Source organism: Antechinus flavipes, chromosome 4, assembly GCF_016432865.1.
Source record: "Antechinus flavipes isolate AdamAnt ecotype Samford, QLD, Australia chromosome 4, AdamAnt_v2, whole genome shotgun sequence".
Lineage (NCBI taxonomy): Eukaryota > Metazoa > Chordata > Mammalia > Dasyuromorphia > Dasyuridae > Antechinus > Antechinus flavipes.
The window spans coordinates 43,726,580-43,743,729 of NC_067401.1; the positions used below are offsets into that span (position 1 = coordinate 43,726,580).

The 17,150-nt window shown below is 36.8% G+C and overlaps 1 protein-coding gene across 1 annotated transcript in view; it reads left to right on the plus strand.

Moving 5' to 3' along the window:
* The window catches only part of WARS2 (tryptophanyl tRNA synthetase 2, mitochondrial), a 76,031-nt gene that overhangs the window by 45,320 nt on the left and 13,561 nt on the right, over positions 1-17,150 (plus strand). Inside the window, exons 3-4 of the mRNA XM_051992899.1 lie at positions 6,114-6,194; positions 7,990-8,075. Of these exons, the coding sequence (XP_051848859.1) occupies positions 6,114-6,194; positions 7,990-8,075 (167 nt within the window). The remainder of the gene's footprint in view (positions 1-6,113; positions 6,195-7,989; positions 8,076-17,150) is intronic.

Below are 17,150 nucleotides of genomic sequence, written 5' to 3' on the forward strand. Positions count from 1 at the left end.
ATATGTGGAGAATTTTACTGACTACCTCTCTTCTGAAAGGTGTGTGTGTGTGTGTGTGTGTGTGTGTGTGTGTGTGTGTGTACACACGTTTGGTAGGTGTTTCCTTCCCGTTGCTGGAGTCAATGGTCTTTTATTTCCAGCAAGCCTGTATACAGATCCAATCTCTGATTCCCACAGCTGTCTCTGAATTGTGGGTCTCCATATTTCCAACTGCTGCCTTCTCCACATTGTAATCACTGCAGATGGAAGATAAAAGGTGGAGGACATAGCTTGAGACACTAACTCACCATGAGAGCCAAGAGAGATGCCCTGATGTGTCAGGCTTCTCATTGTTTCAGTGAGTCTAAAAGCAGTTCAGGCAGATAGATAGGCAAGGGAGTAGGAGGAAAAGGAGAATGGAATCTGTGACTGCGGATTCCTTTTGAATTCTCTAATTAAAATAGAGTTCTGTGTTATTACCCAAGAAACCAAAATTGAGAAGGAAAGTAAGGGAGAGGGCAAAATAGAACCAGCCTGCCATTCTGAATCATCCACATTTGACAGGCTAATGAAACTAAATGTGTGAGTCCTATTGCTCCTAATGAGTTAATGAGAATTAGATGGTCGTCCTGACGTCTCTCATAGTGGAGTCTACGCAGGATCCTGGGTATGGAGCCGATAGACTCCTTAGGGGCCATCCAATCAGACCCCTTCTTTTACAGATGAAGAAACTGAAAAGATGAAGGGATTTGCTGAAAATGCTGGCTGCCTCACAGGTAGTAAATGACAAAGTTAGGGTTTGAATCTAGGCTTTTCAATTCAGAATCCAGTGCTCTTTAAAACAGCATCATGCCGCAAACCATATTAAAGAATAAAACCTACTAAGTGCTAAGTACTGGGAAAACAATGATAAAAATTTAAGCTGAATCTCAAAGAAAGCTAGGAATTTTAAAAGGTTATGTTGAGAAGGGAGTGCGTTTAAGGTGTGGGGAACAGCCTTGGCAAAGGCATGGAAATGGGATTGTCATGGGTATATCATGAGAGGAATAGCAAGAAAGTCAGTTTGACTGGACTATAGAGCATAGAAAGGGGGAAAAAATATGTGATAACCATGTAAAGATAGGCCTCTGGAGTTTATTGAACAGGGGAGGAACATGGTCAGACCTCTGCTTTAGAAATATATCCTTGGTAGCTGTGTGAAAGATGTGTCATTGGAACTGTGTCTCCAGCCTTTTTAATTAGGGCATCATGTTTCTATGTGAAAAGGGGCACTGGACTTGGAGTTTGGGGATGAGGATCTGACTTGTGGCTCCAACACTGTTTTTGTGACTGTGGGAAAATCACTTATTCTCCTGGTGCCTCTTCTTGTGAAATGGAAATAGCATTTTTAAAAATTATATTATCCTATCAATGTCATTTCCCCAATCAGGATTCACTTATAATAAAGAATTTTAAAAGATCTGGGAACTAGGGTGGGAGTGGGGAAAAGCAGCTGTTCAGCAAAACTAATTTAACCACCACATCACTTCAATCTTATAGTATAGACAGTGGCTACTCAGTAGCCCCCACCTCTACAAAGAAGGCAGGAGGAAGGCAGGACTGATTATTACACAGTCACCCTCATCCAGAGCTTTCAATCTCTCTGTTTTTATTTTGTCTTGTATTGTTCCTGGTGTTCTTTTCATTTATATTGTTGCAGACATAGACATTCTTTTTATGACTCTGCTTACTTGGCAACACTCTTTCCATGCTTCTCTGGATAATGCCTATTCTTCATTTCTTACAGTGGGATAATATTCCACTGCATTTATGTACCACAATTTGGTAGGCAGGAAATGGTAATATTTTCATTATCCATTTCACAGGAATTTAAAAGAAAAGAGCATGGAGTACCAATGGAAATATGTCATTCACTCAAACTCTTAAAATAACAGACTATTTGGAAATATTATGGAATTGGGCTTTTGGTAAATGTTTTGATCTTGCCTGTGAAACATCCATGTATGTCCAAAGAGCAATAATCTTATCTGAAAGATTATCAATAATCCAGCAAATTTTGCTTTCCTTTTTTTTTTTTTTTTTTTTTTTTGACAGCCCCTGAAGTAGACGGTTTAATTATTGGCTCTGTTGATTTCTAAGGTTGAGTTGCTTATAGAGTGTATTGTACAGAATGGAAATCCTTTTAAACCAAACTATTTAACTACTAATACTATTCCAGGTGTAGGGCAAGAATAGTTTGATTAACCTGGTTCTTTGAATCAGCTTAGAGGACATTTTACTTTTCTCCATGTGTAGTAAATTTTATAAATGATTTAAACAAAGGGAAATATAGGGAAATGTACAACCTCTCATCATCTTCAATCCTGAGCATGGTGCTGTAGTTGGAGTACTGGGCCTGGAGGCAGAAAGGCCCTCCTTCAAATCCGGCCTCTTATACTTAACTAGCTGTGAGACACAGGACAACTAATTTAACTTTCTATTTGCCTCAGTTTCCTCATCAATAAAATAAGAATAAGAATAGCATCCACATCCCAGAGTTGTTGGAATGATTAAATGAGATTATAGTTTTCAAGCATTTAGCACAGTTGCCTGGCACTTACAAATCTTGCATATTATTATTTTTATCCTATACGAATGTAAATGTGGAAAATAGATTCCAAAGTCAAATTAAATGACAAAAATATCATTTCATTCTTTATCAGATTCAGTCTGCCATTTTTAATTATCCATCACTAAGTTTTGTAATGTTAATACAGGTAACTGAAATAACTAAACTGGATTTTTTTATATTCATAGAAGAAAAACAGACAAGAGAAAAGACAGATTCTAACTCAGAGAAGGTGACCTCTGGTTAAAAATAAAGCAGGTAAAGACTGTTGACTATACTAGAACTTTGGAAGTGTTTGACTTGGAGAAAAATATGAGAAAATCCAAGGGTGCCCAAAAAGTGATAGATGGATATTGGCAAAACCAAGCAGAAGTGGGTCAATTAAAGAAAGTTTATATATTCGGTGTGAGGGTTTATCAGTTGATACAAGAGCCTTTTAATTAAAATCAGATCCCAGAACAAGGTTCCTGCTAAGGAGATTTGTCATGGGGATGATGAGTCTAGTGAAAATAACTCAGCATGAAATTGCTCATTTTTGAGAGGAAGTGATAAATGGGAATTTGTGAGTCTGAATAGTTTTCCAACTTAGCCAAGCTGCAGGAAATACTTCCTGGGAAGATAATATTTACATAGGAAATAGACAAGTCCTGGGAGACAAAAAAATATCTCAGGGCTCCCATCCAGGTTTTAATGCCCTGGGTGATTGCTTGAATGGGTCTGATTGATCCCCAGCAGCTGTATCTTTTAGCATCATCTGATACAGCATTGAAGGCGCAATGTTGGGTTTCTTTTTCTCTTCCCAGGTGTTTGGGGAAGGATCTCTTTCATTCTTCAGCCCAATTGCCTCTTTTCAGCATCTTCTCACATTCTAAATTTTCTTAATTCTTATTCACAAAACTGTCCTTGGAACTAGAAGACCTGCAATATTGAACTCTGGGAAACCTTTGGCTCCTCATCAGAACCAGTGATTGTGTTGGATATGCTTCTTAGGTCTCCATATTTTCCCAACCATCTTCTGTTTTCACCTAGAGATCAGCCTGTTTGTGATTATGAGCCATTGGCATTGGCAGAAACTATGTGCAGTGTAAAAATCGACCACAAGCTACAGTCATAATTGATTTCAAAGACTACAAAGCAAACAGTTATTATGTGCATATTTTATGTCATGATATATGTAAGACCGATATGGCAGACACTAATCAAATATTATTAGTTGTCCTTTTGTCCCCAATTCAAACTAACACTTCATCTTGGTTATTTGGATGGATTGTTGTTCTCAACAGTGTGAGTTCTCCCTCCAGGAATCCATACTGTAAACCATCCACAATTGCCTCTGCTTTACAGATCTGGTCTCTGTCTTCCCCTATATCCACCTCAAGGGAATCCATTGATACACTAGAGGCTCTCCACTAAATATCTTAATTTACACAGATCCCAGTGGAACTTGTGGTTCATTCAGTGGTCATTTTCTTTTTTCTCAATTAGGTGAGGAAATCATCTTTTTTCTGGTTTGAGGAGATCATCTTTTTTCTGGTTGTACAATTCTTGATAGCATCTTTTGTGCTGTGTTACCTAATTCCTTATATCTAATGTTCTGCAACTATTTTATGTTCATTTTTCAAATCATTAGTTTGTCATGCTTAATCTGCTAAATTAAATATTTATACTGTATTAAAAAAAATTTGGAGGATACTCCTCCCCAAATAATATCCCATCATTTAGTCAAAATGCATATTTTTTAATGAGTATTTTCTAAACAATACCTGGAGATTCTAAGATTCTGTGATTTTTTTTTTTTTTTTAGGGTGATAGGATTTGAAATTTTCAAACATAATCCAATCACTACATTTAGTTTGTCATGTGGATGTCCAGCAAGTCACTTTATCAACTCCATGCCTTGATTTTGCCTCGTCAAAAACAATTTGGGTAGTTTTTAAAACATTTGGATTGATTCTTTGTATTAAGTTCTGCTATTATTTTCCTTTTGTTCTTACACTGTATTTTAGCAAATATTTATAGTTTTGTATAAAATGTAAAGTGAGCAAAAGAACCAAACCTTGTAATATGTTATTATTCTAAAACAGTTATGAAAAATAAGATGAGAAATAAATTGCCTTTGATCTTTTGCCTGTTTTTCTTTATGATTTTTACTTGAATTAAGTTGATTTCTCCTGTTTTGGCAACAGCAAGAGAATATCCCAAAAATATTTTTAAAAAAGTTTCATTCCATATGTCTAAATAATATTTCTCTAAGGAAAATACTTGACTTCCTTGAGACACAGTGATAGCTTTTTGCAATACATCAACAAAGGATCATATCTAGTCAGGAAGGCAGAAAATTTTCTTTTTTTTTTTTCCACACTTGTTTATCTATATTTTCATTCTTTCATCCCACTTCATTAAAGAAAAAGCAATTCTTTCCTCACCAGAGCTTTCCCCTCCCCCTGCCAAGTAGCACTCTAATTGTATTAATTTCTAATGGGAGTGAATTTTGCTGTAGCCAAGGCTACAGTTTTTGTCTGACAGATGTTTGTTTACAGCAGCAGTTAGCAATTTGCAGACATTGTTGTCAAAGCCACTGCCTTCAATGAAACCCAAATGCTGTTTTGGAAGGAAGATGATGGAGGCAGCAGCTCAGTGACTTGCATAGCTTTATGAGGGAGTCCTTGTCAGACAAGTGAAAAACAACCTTCTTTCTCTGTGGCTAATAGGAGGAAAAAAAGAGAGAAAGAAACCTTCCTCTTCCAGATGGTGAATCCTCCTTAGTGAAATAATCCTGAGTTGAAACAATGTCATTTCTCTCTGTTCACTTCACAGAACCCACAAAGAACACATTTGGTGTCACTTTTCAGAATTGGAAGCAATCTTGCTTTTTAAGGCAATCACATGGAGAAGAAGCTGCAATTAATGAAGGACTGGGAATCCCAAGGGCTGGGGATGGGATGCCCTGCCCTAAATAAAACTCTAGATCATCAGAAGGAATTTGTCCTGGACCCAAGAATCACCCCCAACTTTGTTTCCAGCTTTTAACAAAATCATTTGACAAGAACCCCCTCATAAGTTCAGTGAGTTTGGGGAAATAATTTGGAAGAGCTCCCAATCCATTCCCTGGTTGACTGGGGCCCATCTCACAAGGCTGAGACACTTTACAGCATAAGTTGGCCCTCAGACTAGTTTGGAGGAATGGGGGAGGCCCCAGTAAAAAGAGGGGGAAAAAAAACTATGGAAAAGAAATATTCCTTTAAGGGGTGGGAATACCATCTCTCACCTTTGTTACTTTTCAGACTAATGATTCCTAGATTGAATGGCTCAAGTTTCTGTAGTTTTCATTCCAGTACTTTTCTTTAGAATTTAGATGCAATAATTAAAAATAAGCCCTTTTTTCTTCTATTTACTGTCAAAATTCTTGAGTATTCTACAGGTTTGGAGATAATACTTGGTTACCCTTATCCTGTTTTTTATACATGTTAAAATATGTTAAAATATTAAAATAATGTGTTAATAGTGTCATTTCTCATTTCTTTAGGTGCCAGAGCACTCAGAATTAAGTTGGATCTTTGGATGTCTGGTTAGAATGCCACGGTTACAAAACTTACCCCAGTGGAAGGTAAACATTTTCAAAGCAGGAAACATAAAGTGAACTTAAATGCCATCATTATGGAAGTTTCTCTTTTCTATATTCTTCTGTTTTGTGGCTTGTCTTACCATATCACAAGAACCTCAGCTTCTAGCTCATCTAATTAGCTGTGCTAACTTTGGCAAATTAGTAAGTGGTATGTGAACTAATGTCTTTAGGCCACAGTTAAAATAACGTAGTTAGAATCTCAAGGTCCTTTAAGCTTCAGAATTCTATGAATCTATGGTTTTTCTTCCTCTGTATCTCAGAATGGATGACCTAGAGTCTGCTTTTTGTTTAAGTTGCTAATGACCTTGAACCTTCCCTATTATGATTAACAGTCTGGATCCATTGCCCTTGGAATCTGTGTTCCATCCCCACCAGAACTAATTGATGGTTAGGCAAGAATGTGTTCATTGTGGGGAGAAGGGAAATAACATTTTTATGTAACATTTAAACAAGATGAGTCCAGGCAACAGTTCAAATCCACAGCAAAATAAAGGCTGTACTTTCTCAAAGAAGCTCAACTAAATAAGTTAAGTTGGGATAATTCTCAGTACTTTACTTCCATTTATTTTTGCAATATGATAGCCTAAAATTAGTCTACAACCATGTCAACACTGATCCCATTTGTAGGCATCTTTCCACCTTGCAAGTTTCCGGAACTGCCACACTTTCCTCTAAAATCAATGCCTGCAAATAGGATCCACATAGAGAAAAACAATAATATGTTGAAGTTCCAGTGCTTAATTAAGAGGCAATGTTACCAATCCTTTCCATATCCTTGGGAAGAAATAAAATGGTAGCCCTGAAATTCAGCGTGGTTCTCATCATCTCAAACCAAAGCGCCTTCTTCCTCTATAATTCTGGGATAGCATTCACTTCTTCACTCTTCAGTGTGAAGAGTGTGAAGAATACTTTTCAGTATTCTTCATCAGTCTTTACCATCACTCAGTGCATTATCTCATAAGCCATTTCTCCATCAATATATTAATGTGTCCAACATAGTATTTTCGCTCACACACACACACACACACACACACACACACACACACACACACACATATATTTTGCTGAGGCAATTGGGGTTAAGTGACTTTCCCAGGGTCACATAGTTAGGAAGTATTAAGTGTTTGAGACCAGATTTGAACTCAGGTGCTCCTGACTTCAGGGCTGGTGTTCTATCCACTGCACTACCTAGCTATCCCATCCATGTATATATTTTGAAAATAAAAAGCTACAATTAAAAAAAAATAAAATTGAGATAATAATGTATAATTTGAAGATTTTAAATTTCCTTTAGTTGAAAACATTTAGCTGTCTTGAACTTAAATTTATTGATTTCTATTTTATGATTTGATATGACAGTCTTAATAAAGAATAATTTTGTCTTAAATATATATATATATATATATATATATATATATATATATATATATATATATATATATATATATATATATATATATATATATATATATATATTATATATATATATATATATTAGTGTGTCTGGGATCCTATCAACCTGGCAGCTTTTTCTGATGGGAGAGATCACACATCTTCTGTAGGTCTTATCTGTGTTCTCCCCTACATCCTTTATAAAAGGCTCTATATGTTTATTTATACAAGTGTGTCACATGGAAAATGCAGGACAGAGTTGGGGAATAGAACCCAAGTCTCTTTAATCTTATTCCTCTTTCCTCTTTTCTGTGCTATTTCCCTGGGCTTGGAAGTGTCAATGGTTAAGATATCTGAATTTTTTTCCCCTTTTGTGCCTGCTCAGACTAAGAATGCCAGCCTGAAACAAGAGGGGACAGTGGGTCTCTTCACATACCCAGTACTTCAAGCTGCAGACATTCTGCTGTACAAGTAAGTAAGGGTTTGAAAAGTTGGATCATACAATCTTGTCTATTCTATCAGCAACCTATAAGAATTAAAAGGGTTTGATGGATTTTTTTCCTAATAAATGAGAATGAGCCCTGCACTTTAGTGGGACAAGATGCTAAAAGAAATTAGAAACTTGGATAATTTTTCATTTAAGCATTAGTTTGTGTTCATTTTGAATTAGTGGAAATTAAATTAGAGAATAATCAATCCGGGACATGAAATAAATTGAGCTGTCTGAGTCCAGTTTCCATGTATTAGTAATATTAAGTAGATTATATTTATATAATGTTTTAAGATTTATAAAGCCCTTTATAAATAGTATCTTATTTGTTCCTCAACTCTGGAAGATAGTAAACACTATTACTACTCCCATTTTGTGGATGAGAAAACTAAGGCAGATAGTGATTAGATAACTTTTCTGGAATCACGTAGCTAGTAAGTATCTGTTGAACTTAGATTTTCCTAACACCACATCTGATTCTTTATCCCTTATGTCACCTGACTGCCTCACTAATTATTCAGTCACCACTATGTAATAAAAAAACCTATAGACATAGGTTCTCTATATGGCCTTGAACAAATGTACATTTTTTGCACCTTAGTTTCCTCAACTAAAAATCCTCCCATACTGAAGATATTCTCTTCACATGGTTGGGATTCCAAAAAATAATGCTTGTTTAAAAAGCTCTGAGTCAACATTAATATAGAAATAAAAAGCAATCCTATTTATAATTTTTAATCTTGAGTCCATTGTTGTCTTAGCCATGTGGAATGAAATCTTACCATTTTCCAAGTAGGAATACTAAAGTAAATAATACTTCATATTTCATGTCTTTTGGAGTGGCCATTAGAAACAACAGGGGGCAATTTTAGTTCTTAAAATATGGAAGTACAATAGCTTTGAGTTGATGGCCTCATCATCAACTAGAATGACCATATTGGTTCATGTTACAGGGTAATCCAAGAAATATTAGTGAAGAGTTTTTGTGCCTCTGTTCTGGAAATTTTCAGTTAATTAGGCATAATGATACATGCATATCCTTGGGCATGTAGGGACCATTTCAATATTGATTATAACTTAAGAATTATAGGGACTTCAACTCATGCTCAATAATTTGAATTTTCTTGGTCTACAAAGGGAATCAGAGGCCAAAAAATGGGTTATTTAGTGAAGTGCGTTGTTTAGAATATAAAATATCTTTATCTTCATATTCTATGATGAAGGATTTTTTATAGAAGTACTAAAATGGAAAAAAAAAAAAACTCTTGTACAAAAATATGGGAAACCTAAAAGTAGTTAATTCCCAAGAATGATAAGGGGGAGAATCCATTGACCCAAAGGCAGTAATAACAAGAAATATTTATCAAACATCTGTGATGTTCCTGGTGTTATGTCAAGTCCTGTTGATGTACCAAAAGCTGCCCACACAGAATTTAAAAGCCAGAAAGAATCCTCTTTAGAGGTCAGATTTACTCTGCTTCTTCTCCTTCCTCTGTCCTTTACCCAGCTAGGGACAGAATCTGGATTTCTACTCTTTCATTCTGGGGCACTGTCCATAAAGAGTTTAGTTGGGCATATGTGAAACAAGCAGAAACCATCCAGGACAATTTATGTCCTGGTCAATAAAATATAATCAGGCACCAAACTGTAAAGAATAATCCATCCACAGGTATTTCTTCAGTGCCCGGGTGCCAAATACTTCAAGGCCCTTTTCATTCTGGGGACACAAAGATGAGAACGAATATGTGGTCTATTGAGGGCTTAAAATGCATTCAGATAAGTAAATACAAGCTATATGCAAAATAAATACATAGTGAGGGGAGTCAGGAAGAACACTAATAACTCAGGAAATCAGGCAATCCCACTTGGAAGAGATGGAGGCTGGGCTGAGACTTAAAGGGAGCGAGAAGAAGAACTTAGGAAAGAGCCTGCGCACATGCACAGACACTGTGGATAATTAATTAATTAACAGTAAGAAAGGAGGAAGGATCTCAGCAAGACTGGCGAGAATCAGCTACCTGGAATTTTATAGTCTGGCCAGTCTTTCTCCATAGAGTGACTATGCCCCTCCCCTTTCTTTAAAAAAATTGTAACAGATGTTGCCACATCTGGTTATGATTTACTATAGACACGGTTGGGTAAGCTCATACTGTCTTATTATGCAGATATCCATCCTTGCCAGGCCCTAAAGTTACACTTCTGTCCCCCAGGTATTAGTGTCACTTGCCAATAACGATTCCATCTTTCAGCCTCCAAAGACAAGCGGAATTCTCACAGGAGGAATTTTGTCATGAGAAACATGTGGTATTTCTTCGTAATCCCTTGTTATCAACAAGCCCTCGTTATGTGTCAGGCACTGTGCTAAGCCCTGGGAATAAAAAGAAAGGCAAAAATCAATAGCTGCCCTCAAGGAGCTCACGTTCTTGGGAACATGCAAAAAGCTATGGAAAAAACAACATGTGTACAAGATAAAATGTTATCCCCGTTCTTTATCCAGTAGCAGGATTTCACAAGTGTTTCTTATCTGTTGTGAGTTGTCCTTTCTTTTCAGTAATCTGGCCAATTATTCGGCTATTAGATAAGTCAGTAAGATTCCTTTTCTGTCCTATTATATCCCTCTTTGTAAGAGGAGAGAGAAAACGCTAGGTCCCTTAGCTACCTCAGCCGGGAAGCTGAAAATATTTTATATGATGTGTACCAAAACATCATCCTTGGGGACCGACCTGGCCTGCATAGGAGACCATCTCCTTCCCGTTAGAACATTGTTCTGTATATTCTGAGATGCTTAGCCTGAACATGTCTTTCCTGTCTCATGGTGAACATTATGAATAACCTATTCCTTCAGGAGATCCTTTGACCCAGTAAAGTTAATTGTAGAAAAATGGGATTTTGAAGGAAGAAGATCTTGGTTTAACTCTGTTGCTCACCCTTTAAGAGGCCTTGGACAAAAAGCTTAACCTCTGTGAGCATTCGCTTCCTCATTTACAAAATGAGAAGGCTGGACTAAGTAGTTGGCTGTTATGGTCCCTCCAAGCTCCATAATCCTATGCAGTCTGTCCAGAACACAAAAATGACCCGGGATTCTTGAGGGCTGGGTCAGGACTATTGCAGTTCTGACCTGACACCTGGGCTTGATTTCAGCAGGTGACAGACCCCATGAAGTTAGCCTGGAACTGTTGGGCCAGTAAACTGGTGAACACTGAGGCTGACACCAGTCATTCCTACCTTTCTTTTCTCTGTCTCCCCCAACCACACAGAAACTATCTTATAAGTGGATGAACAGTGGTGCATTTGTTGAGATTGATGAACAAGAAAGAGTGTGTGGAGGGGGAAGATTGAGATCTGTAAGGAACCTAAGATACCATCCAATCCAACCCCTTATTTTATAGAAAAAATAAGTTTCAGAGGGGGTAAGTGATTTGCTCAGGGTCACACAGCTAGTATCTGAGGCAGAATTCAAAGTAATTTCTTCTTAATTCCAAGTCCAGCTCTCTGTCTACTATGTTCTTTCATATAAATTTAGATGTAAATATGGACATATACACATATATATGTGTATTTTTACATATACATATATCCATATGAATATATGTAATATATTAAGCTTATTAAGTTTAAAATTACATAGAATCTACATTGTCTCTGTATAATATAATGTAGTTGTTCAGAAAGTTATATTATGAGAATTTTTTTTAATAAGAATCTACTAGATGACCTTTAAGGTACTTTCAGATCTAAATTCTGTGATTCCACAAATTAAAGCATTTTCCAAGCAAAATTAGGGAAGATTTTCAAAAATTGTTTTACAAAACCCTCTGCAGAGCCCAGGACTGGAGTAAAGTCTTGATACATAGTGGAATTCCTAAGACCTGAAATTGTCAGGTTAGGATCTGCTGATTTGGGTTGTGATAGTTTATGAATCTGAAGATACAGCTCTTACACAGTAATTGTTATATATTTTTTTCTGCCATTTAAGTAAGTATCTGGTTTTAAACATAGGCTAAACTATTCTCTTTTTCCCTACTCAAATTTTAAGCTTCTTTCAATCTTTTTTTTTTTTTTAATGAACTTATTTTTATTTATTTATTTATTTTTTTGCTGAGGCAATTGAAGTTAAGTTGTAATGGGCTGAGGCTTGAGTTGATGCACTGAGATCCCAAGCACATGAGGCTAAATGGTAATTGGACCATACTCTATTAATATATAAACTTGGAGAAAGAATGGTCCCCGCCTACTCTTTGTGCAAGTCCTGATGTGTTATAAAGGAAATGATGATTCTGGTGGGTGGAGGCAGGGGAGTGAAAAAGGAAGGGGAGGAGAGCTCAGGCCCACTTTCTCTGCTAGCTGGCTTTCTGTTCACCAGCCTTGAAGTCAAGAGGACCTGAGTTCAAATCCAGCCTCAGACACTTAACAATTCCTGGTTGTATGACCATGGGCAAGTCAATTAACCCCAACTACCTCAGCAAAAAAAAAAAAAGCAAAAAGAAGAAGAGAAACAAACAGGAAGCCAGCTAGCAGAGAAAGTGGGCCTGAGCTCTCCTCCCCTTCCTTTTTCACTCCCCTGCCTCCACCCACCAGAATTGTCATTTCCTATACAACACATCAGGACTTGCACAAAGAGTGGGCGGGGGCCATTCTTTCTCCAAGCTTATATATTAATAGAGTATGGTCCAATTACCATTTAGCCTCATGTGCTTGGGACCTCAGTGCATCAACTCAAGCCTCAGCCCATTACATTAAGTGACTTGCCCAGGATCACACAGCTAGGAAGTGTGTGAGGTCAGATTTGAACATAAATCCTGATTCCATAACCGATGCTCTATCCACTATGCCATCTAGCTGCCCCAAACTTAAATTTTTTTTTTTTAATCTCCTGGTCCTGGACACGCTCTGTTATTTAGACCTTTTCCTCTTCAAAATAAAATCAAAAATGCTTTCCACCACCTATAAAAAGGCATGCATGAGGAAATTATTATGATTAGGGAAGGCATTTGTACTGGCTTTCATTAACCTGATTCATGTTTGAAGAACTGAAAACACTTGATTCTTATATATGTAATTTTCAGATACAAAGGCATAAAATGTCATTGTCAATATACAAATATAAATTATTCCATTTCCCCAGAGAAGTTGTCTCATCCTTCTAACTACCTAGTCTTCCCATTGCTACCTGACCTCATAATTGAAAAATTGGTGTTAGAAGTGGAAGAAGCCAACCCTTTTCTTATATCAAAACATGATTAGTGAAAGCCAAAATGGCTTCGAGTTTCATTCAAGTCATTTTTAATTTGGATGGCGTTGTTTTGGTATTTACCATATTCACTATCTTTTGACATCCTTCTTAAAGTATTCGTCATTTGTAAGTCTGATGTTTGTAAGTAATCTGTAAGCCTTTGCACTCCTTCATTTCTTGATCCTTCTTTTTTCCTCCCAAGGCAGATCTTTCTGTCTTCTCTGCTTGTCTTCACACTGAAATGAGGTCAATGAGTATTATCAAGGCATTTATTGAGATTTTATAATAGGGATTGGCAAACCATGATCTTTAGGGACAAAGCTGGCCTATTACCTGTTTGTTTTTACATTTTAAAATAAAGTAAAATAAATGTAGAAATCATTCTTAGCTCAAGTCATACTAATTGACAGGGTCATGGGTACAGAACTGCTCAGAAATAAATCTATTCTACTCACTGCATTCCACAGATTAGGGGACTGAGGCCCAAGGAGAGAAAATTATTTTCCCAATGCCATTGAATAGTAGGCAACGATTGTAGAATTTGAACTCAAGTCTTCTGATTTAAGAACCATCACTATTTCAGTCAGTTAATCAACATGCTCAGGGGTTATACTCAGAACTAAGGATACAAACACAAATGAAAAATCATCTTGATTTTCAAACTTATGTTCTATAGGAGAAGACAACGGTAGAATAAATATGTACAGAATAAATAACTAAAAGATGATTAGGGGTGGAAGTCAATAGCTATTGAAAATTTTGGGGGAAAACTTCAGATAGAAGGTGGAATTTGAGCTTTATCTTCGGGAAAAGATTAGTTTAATCATCTATATAATAGGAAACAATGAATGAAAAATGCTTTTTGCTTAGCTTGTTGCAGCTATATGAGTAGACCATGGGGTTAGCCCATCTATATATGTGTTTCTCTTGGATAGGTACTGGAAATAAATAGTAAGGTGAGCCCAAAATTATAAGAAAAGATTGAGTTAAATCAAATTCTGAAAATTACACAGCATTTTAAATGATCTCAAGCTCCAACTTGCCCTTTGCCTCCAAAGTCCAGGTCTTTAACGTGAGTATTCTCTTAGGGATTTCCAAGATCTCAGAGGTATCAAAATTGTCTCAAGGACGATGGGAGTGATGCATGGCAGTTACCAGTGTAACTGTACCACATTACCAACTATAATTGATATATCTGTAACGCATTACCAACAATGACTTCTTGCTGAGAAATAGAATTAAAAAAAAACCCAAAATACAGAAAATCCCCGCCCTGAAGATACTTATATTCCATCATATTCAAAGATAAGTAAACACAGGATTTGGACAAATAAATACACATTGATTGGAACAATGGCAGTAAAAGTAGTCCAGGGTTTCTTAAAGGCAGAGATGAAAGGGAGGAACATCCTAGACAAGGGATGGGGGTGGGGTGCCTGGGTAAAAGCAGAAAGCCAGGAGGCAGAATATTGTGTTCAGGGGGAGAGCAAGTAAGCCAATTTAGTTAGCAGATAAAATATTGAGTGAGAGTAATGTGTAATGCACTTGGGTAGGCAAACTGTATCCAGATTGGAAAGGGTTCTATACATGACAATGTGCTGGATGCTATAGAGTGCCACTAAAGATTCTTTGTGTGGTGTCAAAGAACTGAAAACAGAACAAATATCTGCTGGTTCAGAAATGGCTAATTACATAGTGATGCAGTAATGTCATAGATTATTGCTGTACTGTGAGAAATAAGCAATATAAAAAATTTATAGAGATAATAGGAAGACCTCCAAGTATGGCAATAGTATCCAGTGTTTACACCAATGTACAAAGGAACAAACCAAACAAAACAATGAAAATGAATATTATGTAATGATAATGACTAAGCTTGGTCCTAGAAATGAGTTGAATGAGCCTCCCTCCCTTTTTTTTGCAAAGGTGGGGTACATTTGATGAATTGAATGTTTTTTTTCTGAACTTTTATTTCTCTTTCCTTTTTCTTCTTTACAAGAGTAAAGCTATATTTAGAAAGCAAATGATCAAGAAAAGAAGATTATAAAACAGAAAATTCCAGCTGTTCTTTTGATGCTATAAGAATTTAGGGAAAAGATAAGTCAGTGGACTGGAATAGTTCTGGATGAATTTATGAAGAAGGAAAGACTTATTCATGGCATTGAGAAATGGGTGATCTTGGCTAGCTGGAGAAGGAGGAATATAGTATGTAGGGAAACTAGAAAAGAGGAAACATTATCAGCCAAAGTCAAAGACAGTAAAGAAACAGATTTTAGCAAGCTTTGGAGCAATGATTGAGTAGCTTAAATGACACCAAATTAGAAGGACCTTGATTAGCTCCATCAGATCATGCTCTTCTAATAAATATTATTGCTGTTAGAAGAAGTTTTCATTTGAGAAAAGTACAAACTTTTTTGTGAGAAAATGTTTTTATAGCCAAAGAAGACTAGGAGAAAATTTGAAGATGTAATTGAAGAATGGGAGAGAACAAAGGCTCATAAGCAGTCTTAGTGATGATGAGAAGACTTTTTTCCTTTATTCATCCTCTGTTGGCTCTGATGTTCAAGGCTGTACTACTGTAGAGTCCAAAGTGAGCTTAAAAATAATTTAAAGTGATTGAGTTACAAAAGATAGAGATCAAAGGGAAACTAGAATAATCAGTGAACATTTATTAAGTGCCTGCTACGTGTACTACAGTAAGAGCTTGTTGTTGAGTTGTGTCCAATGCTCTGTGACTCCATTTGGTGTTTTCATTGCTGGAGTGGTTTGCTATTTCCTTCTCCAACTCATTTTACAGATGAGGAAACTGTGGCAAACGGGATGAACTGACTTGCCCAGAGTCACACAGCAAGTGACTGAAACTGGATTTGAACTCAGGAAAAGGAGTCTTCCTGGCTTCAGACCTAACACTCTATCCATTGCACCATCAAGTAGCCTAAGTGTTAGATATCGAAACATACATATGTCCATAAACATAGACCCTGCTTCCGATCTAATGGGGGAAAACAGCACACAAAAGGAAGGTGGAGGGAACGTATCAGGCAAGATCCAAAATAGAGTGGGAAATGAGGTATCTGTGAATCCCCTCTTTTGGTGGACTTTTGGAGCTCATGTCCAGGCTATAGTAAGAGGCTTGGAGGAAAGTGATGGGCTATGATTACCAGGACTGATGACCTCTTGCGGAACAATGAGGTTTTCCCAGTGATGATCTTTCTGGGTTGCAGTAGTACAGCAGATGGGAAATGGGTAAAAAGGGGAATAAAAACTGAAGTGATGATTTCATTGACATAAGGAACTCCCAGGGAAGAAAACTTCCTCTACCAGCATAAGGCAGCACCTTCTCTGAAATTTAAAGCCTCAGAGAATTACCCAGAGCACTGTGACTTGCCTAGAGTCACACAGCCCAATAAGGAAATGTTTATTTTATGGTAAATTTTTAAAAACCTAATTAGGATGAGTGAAAGAAAGAAAAAAATAAAAGGACAGATGTCATTACACCCTAAGATATAATAATACACATGAATAATGAGTAAAGCCAAAACATGTGAGGTGAAAGGAAGAGCTGGAGGAGAAAGGTTGAAAATGTAAACGGTGAGCTGCACAACTGTGAAATTAAACACAGACTGAAATAACGTTAAGTGTAAAAGCAGTGGGCAAGAAGTGAGGACCAACATCCATTGTAGGAGGTAAAAAGAATACCAGAAGCAGGGGAGGAAAGGTCAGAGAGGGAAAAAAAGACTAACATAGGATGAAATGGCCGTGATGTGTAACAGGACCGGGTGAAAAAGATGAGTTGTTATTTTTTCCTTTAAAAAACAAAAGC